This window comes from Mus musculus, chromosome 18 (genome assembly GCF_000001635.26).
Source record: "Mus musculus strain C57BL/6J chromosome 18, GRCm38.p6 C57BL/6J".
Lineage (NCBI taxonomy): Eukaryota > Metazoa > Chordata > Mammalia > Rodentia > Muridae > Mus > Mus musculus.
In genome coordinates this window covers 80251847-80267250 of record NC_000084.6, presented here as the reverse complement: position 1 = coordinate 80267250, position 15404 = coordinate 80251847, and the positions used below count along the sequence as shown (strand labels likewise).

Here is a 15404-nt window from a genome sequence, read left to right as displayed (position 1 = left end):
TGAGCAGAGGAGGCTGGAAAGAGTCTCATGGAATGTGCAGAATTCTTAAGTTTGATTCTACTTTTGGAAGTTTCACAGATTTTTGTGAAAAGCCACTGACAGTAAAAAAAAAAAAAGACCTTGGAAAGTGTACCAAAAATATCCAAGATAGTCACGGGGGTCGGTTTTACTTCATTTACCTCAGTCTTCCTCAAAGTCTACTGTGAGTCTTCCCAGTGCATGTTCTTTATAGCAAGACAACAGTGCCCATATTTGATGTTTGAGATTGCTCCCTTTTCCTTTTCGCTTTTTCTTCCTTTCCTTTCCTTTCCTTTCCCTTTCTTTCTTTCTCTCTCTTCCTTTTCTTTCTTTCCCTTTCCTTTCTTCCTTCCTTCCTTCCTTCCTTTCATGTTTTGATAAAGGAGTTTACTGTGCAGCCCTGGCTGATCAGAATTTGCAGTGTAGACCAAGCTGACCTTGAACTCAAATTCACCTGACTTGGCCTCCCACGTGCATGTTTAAGGCATGTCCAGTTTCTTTCTTTTTTTTTTTCTTTGTTTTGATTTTAATTTTAACTGGTAAATTGAATTAGTTACCACTAAAATTGAAAGTATAATATTAGGAAAACTGGAAAAGGTCTGTTAGAAGTCACCAACCTTCTGTGTTAAAATATAGCTGCTGGCAAGAAAGTGAAGTGTCTCCTGGGCCCTGGGACCTTGGCAGCTGCAGGAATGGGTGGCTGTGGGCTGGCACCAGAGTGCATTTCTGTTGTTTTTTTTTTTTCCACACACACCACCCTTGTCAGCCTTCCGACAGATGGTTGGGAATGGACCCACACATTTCATTAAAACTATTCTTAGGAATACACTAAGATCAGTGTCTTAAACAAAGCAGGCCCGAAGCCCTGAAAATATGAACTGGACTCAAAACTAAAAGTGCTAAAGATGTAAAATATCAAGAATTCTCAGGAGTGTGTGGTAGCACATGCCTTTAGTTGCAGCATTTGGGAGGCAGAGGCTGGAGGATCTCTGTGAGTTCTAGGCTAGCCTGGTCTACATGGTGAGTTCTAAGACATCCAAGAACCTATCTAAAAAACAACAAGAACAATAATAACAACAACAAGAACAGCAAAAATAAATAATTCTCCAACAAACACCACTGCCCCATGATAGGTAGAGAGGTTTAAGGCCCAGCAACTCTTGGGGCCAGGGGTGAGTCCTGCTCTAGCCCTTGAAGTTAAATCAGCCACAGGGGACCAAGGATGATGCTCTCTCTCAAGATCACCAATCGTAATCACATTTGCAGAGGCCCTTCCTAAAGCAGAGGCCATTCCGGGGTCACTACTATGCCCTTCTGGAGCCCCCAATAAAAATTCATATCCCAGTCCTAACCCTGCAAACTGTTTGATTCACCATTTAGCTCAATCCTAGTTACCAACATATAAGTAGTGCCTTGGAAATCTACACAGACCACCACCGCACAAGAGAACAGTTGGGACTCCATGACCCACACACTCTCTGGTCTAGACCATGTTTCCATATGGCACTTAGGTATGATTGTACAGCTCCCTGAAGTCACCGTCACCTGAGGTGAAGGGACATGTACAAAGTGGCTCTCAAAATGAACACTGTGCTCTAACGCTGCACCGTGTGCAAACGCTCTCTACCTGACAGCTGACATGGGCCGCCGTCAGAGCCAACACCCATGGCAGCGAAAGTCACAAACCTGTCCTCATATTTACAGCACAGGAGCAGCACAAACCTGCAGGGAGCCTCTGGCATCCTGTGTACAACAGTCTCCTTAGCCTTTCGGTATTGCAGTGTGTGAGGGTGGTGAGGGACCCACCATCCTGTAGGCAGGATGACATTCTGTTCCCAGGGCAGGCTGAGGCTCAGAGGGACTCAGAGCTCCCTCTGTGGAAGCTTGGAGCACAGAGGACAGGCCGTGCTTCTAGGAGGCAAGCCCACGGCACCAAGTAGAGCCGTAAAGCTCAGCTCCTCTATGATACCCATCCTGATAGGATTCTCAGTATTATCCGCACTAACACTGGTGTCGTTTGAGTTCACGCCAGGAGGGCGGGGAATAGATACTCAGGGAGGAATAGGAATGATGATACCAATGGGAAGAATGGATGAGAACACTCCAGGAGAAACAAGTGAGCTACCACCCATATCGGCTTTTCCCCTAAACCAGGTGTGGCCACTCTCTAGGACGACCGGGGGTGGCATCACCTGTTTAACAAAAACCAGGTGGAAACAGAAACACAGAAGCATCCTGTTAATGGGGTAAAAATAAATGATCAAAGACAGAGTTAAAGCCTCCTTCCAAGCAGCTCCCAAACTAGCACTAAATACTTCTAAAAGCAAGATTCAAAAAGCACGTACGCACGCACGCACGCACGCACGCACGCACGCACGCACGCACGCACTTCAGACAAATCCAGAGAGAGAGCTACTAGCTCATTAATGGAAAGATAAAAAGAAAGGTTTGGGGGCTGGTGAAATGGCTCAGTGGGTAAGAGCACCCGACTGCTCTTCCGAAGGTCAGGAGTTCAAATCCCAGCAACCACATGGTGGCTCACAACCATCCGTAACAAGATCTGACTCCCTCTTCTGGAGTGTCTGAAGACAGCTACAGTGTACTTACATATAATAAATAAATAAATCTTTAAAAAAAAAAAAAAAAGAAAGGTTTTAGGGGTGCTGGGCGAAGTGGAAGGATGGATACTGTGGTTGGGATATAATTTATGAGAGAAGAATAAAGAGAAAAAAAGAAAAAAAAAAGAAAGGCTTTTGCTGGGTATGGAGGTGTGTGCCTACTTAGCACCAAGGAAGTGAATGCAGGAGGATTGAGAGTTTAAAGGCCAGCATGAGTTATGGAGAGAGAATTAGTATCACAGAAAGGAAAAGAGGTCGGGCGTGGTGGCGCACGCCTTTAATCCCAGCACTCGGGAGGCAGAGGCGGGCGGATTTCTGAGTTCAAGGCCAGCCTGGTCTACAAAGTGAGTTCCAGGACAGCCAGGGCTATACAGAGAAACCCTGTCTCAAAACAAACAACTTACCCCCCCCCCCAAAAAAAAAAGAAAGGAAGGAAAAGAGAGAGGGGAGGAGGAGGAAGAAGAGGAAGAGAATTAAATTAGAATCCGGAGGAGGTGGAAGTTAACTCTCCCGCAAGCCTGCCAGCCTACACTGACCAGCGTATCATATGAAGCTTCTGTGAAGGAGAGGCCAGAGACAGCAAGAGGTTAATCCAGGATGGTCCAGGGGTAAGGATGTGATGGATACTGCCCGGGGTCCTCGGCCCACAGAATACACAGACGTGGGTGGGTGTGTTACACCTTAGATGGGTGTGAAGCATAGCTAAAGGGCACACGACTGGGGCTTGAGTCACCTGGCAGGGCACACAGCAATGACTCTGCCTTCTCTGGTTCTTGTGACAACACGCAGTCAGGATGTGAGCAAAGAGAGCCCAGAAGATAAATTAAAACCTCACCCATATTCCAGGAAAGAAGTCCTTAATTGTTTGAGGCTGTGAAATGTTTAGTCTGTTACAATATGGAAAAGATACAATTACAATATACAAAATCAACTGCAGATAATGGCCATTCCGTGAAAATGAAAGCTGCCCAGGTTAAAAACACTGAAGTGGCTTCAGCTTCCCAAGAGCTAAGCTTTGCCCGAGGGCTGAGCACGACTTTTCTAGAAGATGTCACACCCACCTGCAAAGGAGCGGCGCTTGATGTTCAGCTCATTGGCCACGCGGACCTCGGTGCAGAGCTTCAGCATGAGCAACATCGTAAGGATCATGACTATGCTCTGCCACAGGAGCGGGGACTCGAAGTGCCTTCCGAACCTAAGGGAGGGAGAGAGAGAGGGAGAGCCCGCGTCAGGAAGGAAGCAGATGCCGCCAGCCCCTGCCAGGACTTCCAGTCTCTCCTCAACCAGGGCCTGAGCTGCATAACAGAAAGGAGCCGAGGCGAGGGTCTTGTGCAAGCATCACAGTCCCGGTACCTGCTTGCCTAGACTTCCAGGGTTTGTGTGGGACCAACCTAGAATGAGGAAGGGCCAAGGGACCCACCCAGGTCAGACTCAGCAAGGACCCTGGAACATTGAGCTCACCTGAGGCTTTCCCAAAGCTCATGTCTGTCCTCGATGGACTCTGTGACCTAGTCACAGATGCCCCACTCAGGGCCACATATTGGTATGAAAGGACCCTACATACCTACCATCCTGGCAAAGTCTAATCTTAACCAGACAAGAGACTCTTTCCACACCACGGTAGCTCTGCTTCCTGCCCCATGAGCAAGTATTATGTGGAAGACATATAGCCTGGTGCTAAATTTTTATATACATCTTCCACTAACAAGAAAGAGCAGCCAGAGCTAGCACCACCAAAGATCCTTCCTCCACTCCTGGCCTCCTAGCCCAGGGCTGCTTTCCCTCCCGGGGCAACCCCTCCCCCCAGCCACTCCAGTAGCTCCCACTAGTGTTGAATATTTCATCAGCTGGGCCAGCTTTGGAGGGCAGAAGTGCAATTCAGCAACTAACAGGGTCTGTGGATAACATCCTTGGCAGATCAGAATACCACCAGAGTGCAACACACAGACAAGCTGACACAGCTCATCCTCAAAGGCAGGTCCCAACACAGCCTGGTGAAGCACAAATGCAGGCTGGCATTGGCCAGAGTTTATTTGATCTGAAAGTTATTTCCAAGACCGTTAACTGGTGGTTAGCACTTGAAATTCAAAAGATTCTACACAGCAGCTCTACCTCCTGAAAGTGAAATAACAGGCCCAGCCTTCTCTCCCATGTCTGTGGCCCCTTACTACACTGGTCTCCTGGGACAAAAGTTACCTCCAGGGCTGAAGAGGGCAGCCAGTACAACATGTAGCTCCTGAGCCTATAGGCAGGAGGGACACAGGAGGAAATGGTAGTACTGATTCATACCCAGCACCAAGCCTGCTCAGAGACACATTCTAGCATTCATGTAGTTACTACTACAGTAGAAACTTGCTAAAAATCAACCCACAAATGAAAAGCAAGCAGTATTTCACATGCCGGGTGTACAGTGCACTCCTATACACCCACACTTGGGAGACTGAAGTGGGAGGAGCATAAGGTCATGGCCAGCTTGGGCTACATAGTAAGTTCCAAGCCAGGTCTGTCAATAACGTTTTAAGAGAAAAGCATTTCACAGAACTCTACGGTGAGAGCAATTGGTAAAAGACCAGTTGGAGACAGGCAAACCACCTTGCCTGTGTCTCTAAAGAGTGTGTCTGTCAGGCCTGCCCGTTCTGTGAGGAATAGCTGTACCACCGTGTAGAGCACCCAACCCTTTAACGAACCTGAAAACCCCCTTCAGTTCCTGAAAGTTATGTCTACAAGCAATTCACGATCAGAAAGAATCCTAACCAGCTTGAGGGCCTTCAGAGAGCTCTGGACATTTTCTACACAGATGCCCATGGGGCATGCCTCCGCCCAGATAAGCAGAGCCAACAGTTTAAGGCCTTCCACAAGGAAGGGCGTGCTGCAGGCCAGGCTCCCCTCCGCAATCAGGGCAAGTCTCAGCTTCCTGTGGGGTGGCAAGCCAAGACTGGAAATTCCAAGTGCAGGATAAGCCCTCTGTGCAGCTTTCAAGGCTCAAATGTCCCCTGTGAGTTCATAAGCTCCACAGACTACGCAGCTGCGTGAGGAAGCTTAGGAAGTGGGAAAAACAAAGGAAAGGGTCGCCTAGGCACCGAGTGGACACAGGAGCTGGCACTGGCAAGACAAGCTCTGTTCCTAGGATATGTCCCTGGATCCTGTGGTTACCACATTAACCCCAGATCATGAGCCACCACCGTCTTGGAACCTCAGTGTTTTCTTGCAAAAAGTTTTTCTTTCAAATCATGATGGCAGAGCTCCTGGTAGACAGAACCAAGCCCTTAGCTGCTCTGCTCCTAGAAACTTCCTCCCTGGCTATCTAGCTGGCAATTTGCTCACAGAGATTACACGGGGAGGTTAACATGGGAAAGGGCCACCTCAGCGCCATGAAGCTAGGAGACTGAAGGCGTAGCTTCCCAAACAAACTGACTGACTCCTGTTACTATTAAGACTACGGAGAAAAAAAAAAAAAAAGTCAAGGTTTAAGTTCCCATACACCACATCAAAATCAATCCTAATGAGCTCGAGGGCCACAATAAGGAAGGCAATAATAGTGTTCCAGTGAGCAGAGCTGAGAATCTGGCTGGCTTTATTTATAGGAAGCCATAACAGGTCACAAACTTTCAAAAAGCCCAACTCCAAATGGCATAAGGGGCAAAAAAAAAGGAAACAATGTCTAACATAATCAATTTTTACAGCTATTTTTAAAAAGTGCCATTTCTTTGCAAATTAATGCCAACAGTCTGCTGTAGTGACAATTTTGAAATTTTGGTTTCTTAAAAAAAAAAAGAAAAACAGAACTACTCTAAGAACGTGTTGTTTTAATCCCAGGTGTGGGTTATGGCGCTGCTTCAGACTGTTCACAGCAGCGTGACTTTGCCAGCAGCAGAACATTTTCTGTGATTCTGTGACATTTAGAATTCTGGGGACTTTTCAGAGGGTATATCAATACGAAGGCCCCGAGAACTGAGATAGGTTGTTGGTTACTTGCTGTTGGTCACGGTTTGTTAAATAGTCATGCTCAAAGAAGAAGAAATTCGATTTCCTCGGGGCAGTCTGCTATTGAGTATATGGTTCCTCTTCTGCTCAAGACTGGAGGTTAGTAGAATTCTTCTAAGGAGAAGTGGCAATTGCCACCACACAGCTATGGGTGGTGGGTCCAAGGATTCTCATAGGAATGAACGCCAGAGCTCATCAAGAGAGACCTGAGCAAGAGTGGGGTACCCAAGGTTCACCAAGTCCTGTAGCTGGTTCTATGAACAACTTCTCCAAGTCCCAAAGTAACAGAAAAGCTCTTATGGGGGAGGGTACACACCTCTATAGCTACTCCCTACATAGCAAAGAAAACTTATCGCCACAGTAGCAGAATGTTACCACGCCTCGGATACAGTGTTTCAAGATCACAGCCAAGACCTGCTGCCAGCGCTGGCAGAGACTGAGACTCTCCATCCTCAGATCTCCAGGACTGGGTGGAGAACTTTGCTCAAGGAGAACCTGGGCACCAGTCTTGCAGCCCCACTCTGGCACCTCTTAGATAAAAAAAGGCCTGTAAACATTAGATAAAGGGTCACTTGGCCCCAGCTTCCAACATCAAAATTGCAAAATCCTGTAACCCACATTCCATTGAGAGCAGCCTGCTAAAGGTGAGTTCTGTAACATCGTGAGGATTATAAGAAGTAAGGGGCTCACATTAGAGTTTCACAGGCTTCAGAATCCCTAGGTTTGCAGTGAAATCAGTCTCTTCCTGCAGGACTGTAGGAGAAAGAAAGAAAGAGAGAGGGAGGGAGGGAGGGAGGGAGGGAGGGAAGGAGGGAGGGAGGGAGGGAGGGAGGGAGGGAGGGAGAAGGAAGAGAAGAAAAACCCTTCCACAAACCTCTAAATGAGTTTGGAGGTCTGTGTCCCAGTTAGCACGGGAAAACTGCTGAGAATTCTACTTTCCCCCTTTCATAGTTTGGAAGGCTCCCATCTCACCTGGAATCTATCACATTCAGGACCTGCTCTCCACACTGTGGGAGGCGTTGTGTAAATGGGGAAGGGGTGTATCGCTCCAGTCATTGCTCCCAACGAAGCACCCGACACTACAGCCTTCGGCTATGTGAAATCTAACAGGATGCCGAGCTGTGGAATCTGGACAGGGATGTCTAGACGGCGCTGCAGAAGGCACTGTGGAGAAGCACAGCAGGGCCAGCACATGGTTTTGGAGCAGCAGGGTCTCTACAGATGGGCAGCCATGTTCCAGACACGGTCCAAACCTCTGACTTTCATCCTGTGAAAGTCTGCAAAGATACTTTGCAAAATGAAACGCTCAGGAAGGCCATGACCCTCGGCTCCTCTCTTCCTCGGTCTTCTAGAATATACTGAGAAACTGAGCCCCTGTGTACAGTGCCCACAGGAGCCCTGGGTAGCACAGAACACTTAGGGACATGGGTTGTACTGAAAACACAATTTGTGGACCATGTTTGGCATGCATAGAAGACAGCCCAGCCCCCACAGTGAAAAGTATTTGAGGTCTTCTCAGAGGCCCCAGCACAACAGGCGAGCGGACCAGTCTTAGTTTCCCTCTCCACCAGTGCACACAAAGAAAATGGCCTCACTTCTGGTTATCTCCAAACCATGTCAGTAGTCCTACTTCAGGACTTGGAGAAAATGTATTCCTCAATCCTGAAAGTAAATATCCTGCCCCTACGTAAGTTAAACAGTGAGTTAAACTGGGCTACACTGGGCAGCCTGCCTGAAATCAAAGGTCCATCCTGGGCACCCGGAGCTACCGATAGTATGAGCACAGTTATAATGAAGGAGCTGCTTAGATGTAACTAAGGCTACTTCTCGGAGCCCAGCCACAGTCACAGCCCAGCTCGGGACCTCCACCCTCCTCTCAGGGGAAAGCAAAGGGGTGGAATCTTTGAAATGCAAGTCTCCAGCTTTTTTTTTTAATCGAGACCTCAATGACCCATTCCTCAGAAGTCACCTGACCCCAGGCAAAGAGCAAGGTGGCATCGTTCATTGCTGCCAACTTACTTCACTTCCGAGTCAGCTCACTAGCCAACCTCCTAACTGACGCAGGCAAGAACCCACTCATGAGATAAAGGGGGCCCAGTGCTGGGACAGAATGCAAAAGTGCAGAGCGAATTCCCTACTCATAAATTCAGGGTGGACACCTTTGGCACAGCTCACTAAACTATACAAAGTGGGTGTGTTTTATTTATTTAATGTAGATTTACGGCATTTCTTTCCTTACGTGTATATGCGCATGTGTTGTGGTGCATGAGTGGAGGTCAGAGGCAAACCAGCAGGAGTTGAGTCTCTCCTTCTACCATGAGAAGGAACTCAGGGTTAGCAGCAAGCTCCTCTACCCATTGAGTCACCCTGCTGACCCATCAATCAAATTGACTTTATAACACTAGTTAGTAGAAACTCGGGCCATTTCCAACAGTAAACAAAAAGTCAAAAGCAAAGAACTCTGACACCAGCTCTCTTGGATCCCTTCTCCCTGGCTTCTGCAGGCAGCTGGCTACCTTCAGGAGAATGCATCAACAGCCTTTCTATGTGCATGGAGGGCTTAGGATAGGCCCAGAAGGAAAACTACAGACATGTTTATCTTAGCATGCAGCAAGGAAACCTTTTTGTAATTTCCTTTGAAAAGTCATCTGACCATGATGGCGCCTGAGCTCTTGGAAAGCCAACTTGGTCTACATAGTGAGCTCCAGGACAGCCAGAGCTACAGAGTGAAACCCAGTCTCAAAGCAATACCAAAACCCTCAAGTAAGCAGGGCTTCAACAATTGTTAAAATAAATAAACAATTGTTCAAAATTGTTCAACTTCCTCAACAGAATGCAAATGAAAAAGAGGAAGCTGGCTCAGGGTTAGAAAAACAGGCTCCACCTGAGTTTACAGGGAAAAGTCTGACTTCCCACCTAAGAAGTCCAGAAGAATCTAGCAGTGGTGCCGTACACATTTAATGCCAGTGCTCAGCAGGCAAAGACAAGTGGATCTCTGTGAGTTCGAGGCCAGCCTGGTCTACAAAGCAAGTTCCAGGACAACCAGAGCTACCTAGAAAAACCTGATGTTGAAACAAACAAAAAGAGGCGGAGAAAAATGTAACAGAAGGCTTTCCCCACAAGCAAGTCAAGGGAGCCTTCCTGTTGCTAACTAGCTTTATTACTTCTCATCCTGTCACCCCACTCCACACACTAGAAAGAAAAGGCAGGGATCCAGAAACTGAGCCTACAGTGAGGCTCCAGGATGTATCAGACAAAGGTAACGACACAGTAAATGAACGAGCAGATCGAGAGATTATATTTGGCTCTCTGCTCCAGCCCTGCCAATCTTGGAAATGCCGCGCGTCCTAGTAAATTCGGCTCAGGCTACTCAACCACCGTTGAAGAATAAGAGCCTGCTCTTCCAGAGATCTTTCGGGGGAAGTAGATAGTTCCAGTCGCTGCCACTTGAAAACCGTGAGAACAAAGCCATCTCTCCAGCAGCACTCCCAGGTAGGAAAGTCTGAACTTACCAAAAGAGTATCCGTAAAATATTGGCCACCAATAGCACCAGGCACACATGGGTGGAGAAACCGTCGGCATTCTGAGTCCTCCGGATGTCCCTGTATTGGGGTATGTACGGTACTACCCCTCCGAAGACCATGGCCCCAGCGGCCACCCAGGAAACCAGCTGGTGCAGCGGGACCAGAAGCCATCCCAAGCCTTCCGCTTCCATCGCCAGCACCGAGGCCGCGCTGCCAACCAGCGATATCCACCTGGGCCAAGCTCCTTTGGGCTCTCTGAGTCCGCAAGCTGACTGTCACCTCCACATGGCCGCCGCTATCCTGCGCAGTCAGCCACCATCCCGACCTGGAAGGGGAAACAAAGATAAAGCACTGACAGGAGCTGGACCAGGGCGCACCTGTGCCCGACCTGGAGTCTAGCAGGGCCTGGGAGCGCAGCGCTCCGCACCCACAGCTTCGGAAGCCCAGGCTCCCCGGGGCGCGCGGCGAGGGTTCCCAGCAGAGCCAGGACCCGTCCTGCTTCCAGGAAGGCTAAGGAGCTGGCGACGCGCGCCTGGCCCTCTGCGGGCCGCCCAGGTGCAGGTAGGAGTGCACCCCGCCGGGTTAGAGGGAAGGAAGGGGTGCACCGCCCGGGCGCGATAGCCGCGGGGGGTGACACCGCCCCAAAACGGGTTCAGCTAGTGGGGGAGGGGTGGACGCGTGGCCCAGAGGGAAGCAGAGCAACCTGGACCCCAAGTCTTCACGTTCCTCAGGGAGGCTCCGCCCGACAGCGAAGAGCAACCAAAGTGAGCTGAATCCGCGTCCCTTACCAGCCACGCCGCGCCAGTCGGTCTTTCTGTCCCTCAGTCCCAGCCAGAGGAAGCCCCGCCCCGTGGCGTCACAATGGAGGTCACGCCCACTCCAGGGTCCCGCGGCTACCCCGCTGGGTCCTAACGCGCGCGCGCACGCGCGCTCGCGACCGGGTGGGACAGAAGAGGTGGCGGGCACTCTGCTCTGCTGCGTGTCCCAGATTAGGAAAAACCTACGGGGAGGCGCTTTCAGGCCAAGTGACCACGTGAACGGTCTCTAGCTAGCGCCGCGCGCTGGGCACAGGGTAGATGCCTTACGGAGCCACTAGCAGCTGAAGATGAAATACTGGGTGTTGGAAAAAGCTGTCACAGCGGCCAGCTCTAGGCCTGGGACGCCATCCTCCCCGGGATTCCAGGGGTCTTTGAAAGTCTCTGAACAAGCCTATGAGGAGCTGGCAACCCTTACCAAGGACTGGAGCTTGGGAGTTCGCTGAACTACTCACTGTCTGCCCTAGGCGACTACAAGGCTGGCGTCAGCACGCCACAATTGCTGAGCCTCCTCCTCCATATGTGAGGTCAGTCATCCTCTGGGTGCTCATTTACAGGAAAAGAGCGTAGGAATTCCCGAGTACACTTCTAACCTCCGATAGACCCTGGTGGGCTGAGCAAGTTGAACCAGAAGAACGAGCTGCCCTACCTGTCAGTAGGGGACCTAGGCAGTGAGGTGCCAGACCCGGTGACAACAATAGGAAACACATCGAACTCTGCCTGGCATTCTCCTTCGGCGCAGTACTTGAGCAGAGCAACCCCCGCCCCGCCCCCAGAACACAACTGACCCCCACCCATCCCACCAGGTATCTCCCTTTTCACCAGATCTGGTCCTGTTCCCCACCTGGGTGGTTTTGCGGGGAAATCATTTTAAGACTCACCTAAGATGAATTCCAAACAAAGCTTGATTGTCCAGGGGCCTGGAAAAGACAGGAAGCGATTATCCTCCAGCGGGGCCCACAGCCCCCCTAGCCACTTCCTGAATCAACACACTCAATACTCTACACCAGGAAGGAACAGGAAGATGAATAAACTCAAGGGAGCTATGGCAGGACCGGGTGAAGGGGAAGTAGGTGTTCCCATTTAGCACACACCCCCACCCTCTTACACACCCCACCCCACCCACACCCACACCCACACCCACACCCCTGCCCAAGGCTCCAGAGTTTCCAGGATCTCATTGCCTCTCCTGGCTCTCATGATGCATGTTAGGAGTTACATATGGCCGCCCCACTTGCCCTGAATATTCCATGGGCTGTGGATACACAAATAGGAGCTTTTGCTGCACAGCATAAGCCAGAGGCGCCTCCAGGAGCCCAGACAAGTGCACACAATCTTACATTTTCCCGTCCAGTACTGCACACTATGGTACTCTCTGGTAAGGCGAGAGCTACCGTCTGTAGAGCTGTGGGTGCTTTTTAACATCACCCGATCTGGGTTCTGAGCCTTGGTCTAGGCTCTAGAGTACCTGTTGTGCAAGGACCTTCACGGATACTCCACTAGCACCAGAATCCCTGTGTTCCCAAGGAAGCCAACAGAGCTGTGCAAGAGATGGTGCTTCTCCCTAATTTCTGACAGTTAGTTGTGCATGGTATCGTATGTGGAGGGAAGAAGTCTTGTTTTTGCAGATGCGATTGCATTAAGCATCTTGAACTGGGCCCACTCAAGATTGGGTACCATCCAGGGAGCCTTTAAGAACAATCGCAAGAGTCTTCACCAGAGAGAACAGATTTTAAGGATTTTTCTTTAAAAAAAAAAAAAAGATTTATTTATTTTCATTTATATGAGTACACTGTAGCTGTCTTCAGACACACACCAGGAGAGTGTATCGGATCCCATTACAGATGGTTGTGAGCCACCATGTGGTTGCTGGGAATTGAACTCAGGACCTCTGGAAGAGCAGTCAGTGCTCTTAACCGCTGAGCCATCTCTCCAGCCTGAGAAGCCCTGTCTTGAAAAATAAAAAAATAAAAAAAAATAAAACAGGCATACATTATGAAGATATTTCAACTGTTTTAAGATAAGTGAAAAGAAACAAAAATTGCTTAAATCTACACTCTCAAATATTTGCCCCCCAAAAGAGTTCTCTTCCAGAACCTTTGAGTGATAATTTCCAATAATACACAGAGAGAGAGATAGCAGGAGAGGATGGGAGGGCAGGGTGGAAGAGGAAACATGGGGAAGGGTAACTAACGCTAAAGGCCTTTTGAAAAGTCATATAGAGGGCTGGAGAGGTGGCTCAGCAGCTAAGAGTACCCACTGCTCTTCCAGAGGTCCTGAATTCAATTCCCAGCAACCACATGGTGGCTCACAACCATCTGTAATGAGATCTGATGCCCTCTTCTAGTGTGTCTGAAGACAGGAACAGAGTACTAATACAATAAATAAATAAATCTTTTTTTAAAAGAAGAAAAGAAAAGAAAAGTCATGTGGAGACTTACTGGAGTATAGAAGCTTCCTAAAATGTATAGATGTATAAAAACTTAAATGGATAATGGTGGTTCAATATCCCAACTAGACATTATACACTACAAAATAAAACTCTAATTGCCAGGAAGTTGGTATTTCTTTTTGAGTTGTTGGCCAATGTGGTCCTGTAGACACCCTCCCCCAACATTAAAGGCTATTGCCAACACTATTGGTTACCCTCCAGAACCTAACACTAAGATACCACATACTCGTGTCATAGGACATAAAGAATCTAGCTGTTGGAAGCTTCGTCCCTACTGGCTAGCACTCATAGTGTTATGAACCTTGCAAGCTATGATAAACACCTGCAAGGCCAGACACGCACACTGGTGCTATGCTATAACGACAAGAGTGTTACAGCATCCAACTTTCATCAGTGTTTGAAAGGGAAGTCAGCCCTTCTCTGGCCCGAATCAGTACAGGACTTACCTGGACACCAGATTCTCAGTACAAAGATTTATTACCCCAGAGGACCAAGTGAGGGGACGGAGCTGCAAAGCTTAAACAAGCAAAGCAAGAGACCAGAGAAGCACAAACAGGAGAGGGTATTTCTACAGGAGTCAGGTTTTCAAGGGGAGACTGGGGGGAGGGGAGCTGTGGGGGGGGGTGTCCTATGCTAGGGTGACTTGGTGAGTCCTGATTGGACAGGTTCACCAAATAATGAATTCTGATTACTGGACCTTGGTGTTTTGTCTCAGGAATGAGGCAGTGGCCAAATAAGGGCATAGTCCTTGGGGACCAGCTTTAGGAATGTAATTTTTTTTTTTTTTTTTGGCAAGGGAGGGGAACAGGGGTAAAAGGGCAGAACCTGTCTGTCATGTGTGCCATGCTCAGGCATGTGTGAGTCCTCCGTCAGTGCTGCATGAAGGGAAGTCAGAGCGCTTGTCTTTAGAGAAGTTTGGCCGGGAGCAAGCCCAGATTTGAGTTCTCCGCTTCTCTCCCCATGTCTTCCCTCCCTCTCCTGTCTACTGTTGTATAAACCGGACTCTGGGCCCACATGCTCTGGGCCCACATGAATCCTGTCTTGTGACTCTCTGAGTCTGTGTCCATAACAAAGGGCTTTTGCCCGATATATAAGAATGATATTGGATGGTTTATGCTCTAAGATCAAGAATTGACAAATGGGACCTCATAAAATTGCAAAGCTTCTGTAAGGCAAAGGACACTGTCAATAGGACAAAATGGCAACCAACAGATTGAGAAGATCTTTACCAGCCTACATCTGATAGAGGGCTAATATCCAATATATACAAAGAACTCAAGAAGTTGGACTCCAGAGAACCAAAATGACCCTATTAAAAAATGAGAGACAGGGGCTAGAGAGATGGCTCAGCGGTTAAGAGCACCAATTGCTCTTCTGAAGGTCCTGAGCTCAAATCCCAGAAACAACATGGTGGCTCACAACCATCCATAACAAGATCTGACTCCCTCTGTAGTGTCTGAAGACAGCTACAGTATACTTACATATAATAAATCTTAAAGGGGGGGGGAGGGGAACAGAGCTAAACAGAATTCTCAACTGAGGAAACTTGAAGGGCTGAGAAACACCTAAAGAAATGTTCAACATCCTTAGTCATCAGGGAACTGTAAATCAAAACAACCCTGAGATTCCACCTCACACCAGTCAGAATGCCTAAGACAAAAAAACTCAGGTGACAGCAGATGCTGGTGAGGATGTGGACAAAGAGCAACACTCCTCCATTGTTGGTGGGATTGCAAGTGGATTGCATCCACTCTGGAAATCAGAAAATTGGAGATAGTAAGACCCGAGGACCCAGCAATACCACTTCTGGGCATATACCCAGAAGATGCTCCAACATGTAATAAGGACACATACTCCACTATGTTCATAGCAGTCATATTTATAATAACCAGAAGCTGAAAACAACCCAGATGTCCCTTGACAGTGGAATGAATACAGAAAATGTGGTACATTTACACAATGGAGTGCTACTCAGCTATTAAAAACAATGACT

General features: G+C 48.5%; 1 protein-coding gene across 13 annotated transcripts in view; it reads right to left on the bottom strand.

Moving 5' to 3' along the window:
- The window catches only part of Slc66a2 (solute carrier family 66 member 2), a 37484-nt gene extending 25474 nt beyond the window's left edge, over positions 1-12010 (bottom strand). For 3 of the 13 annotated variants that reach the window (NM_025861.3, NM_001164421.1, NM_001164423.1), the window contains exons 1-3: positions 10848-10945; positions 10133-10469; positions 3698-3831 (exon numbers count right to left, since the gene is read on the bottom strand). In NM_025861.3, the coding sequence (NP_080137.2) occupies positions 3698-3831; positions 10133-10335 (337 nt within the window). In that variant the 5' untranslated portion in view covers positions 10336-10469; positions 10848-10945. Of the gene's footprint in view, positions 1-3697; positions 3832-7592; positions 9809-10132; positions 10470-10847; positions 11090-11840 lie in introns of those variants that run through there. The other 10 variants (XR_001782392.2, XM_006526522.4, NM_001164422.1 and 7 more) reach the window with 8 other exon arrangements.
- Between the last annotated feature and the right edge of the window lie 3394 nt (positions 12011-15404).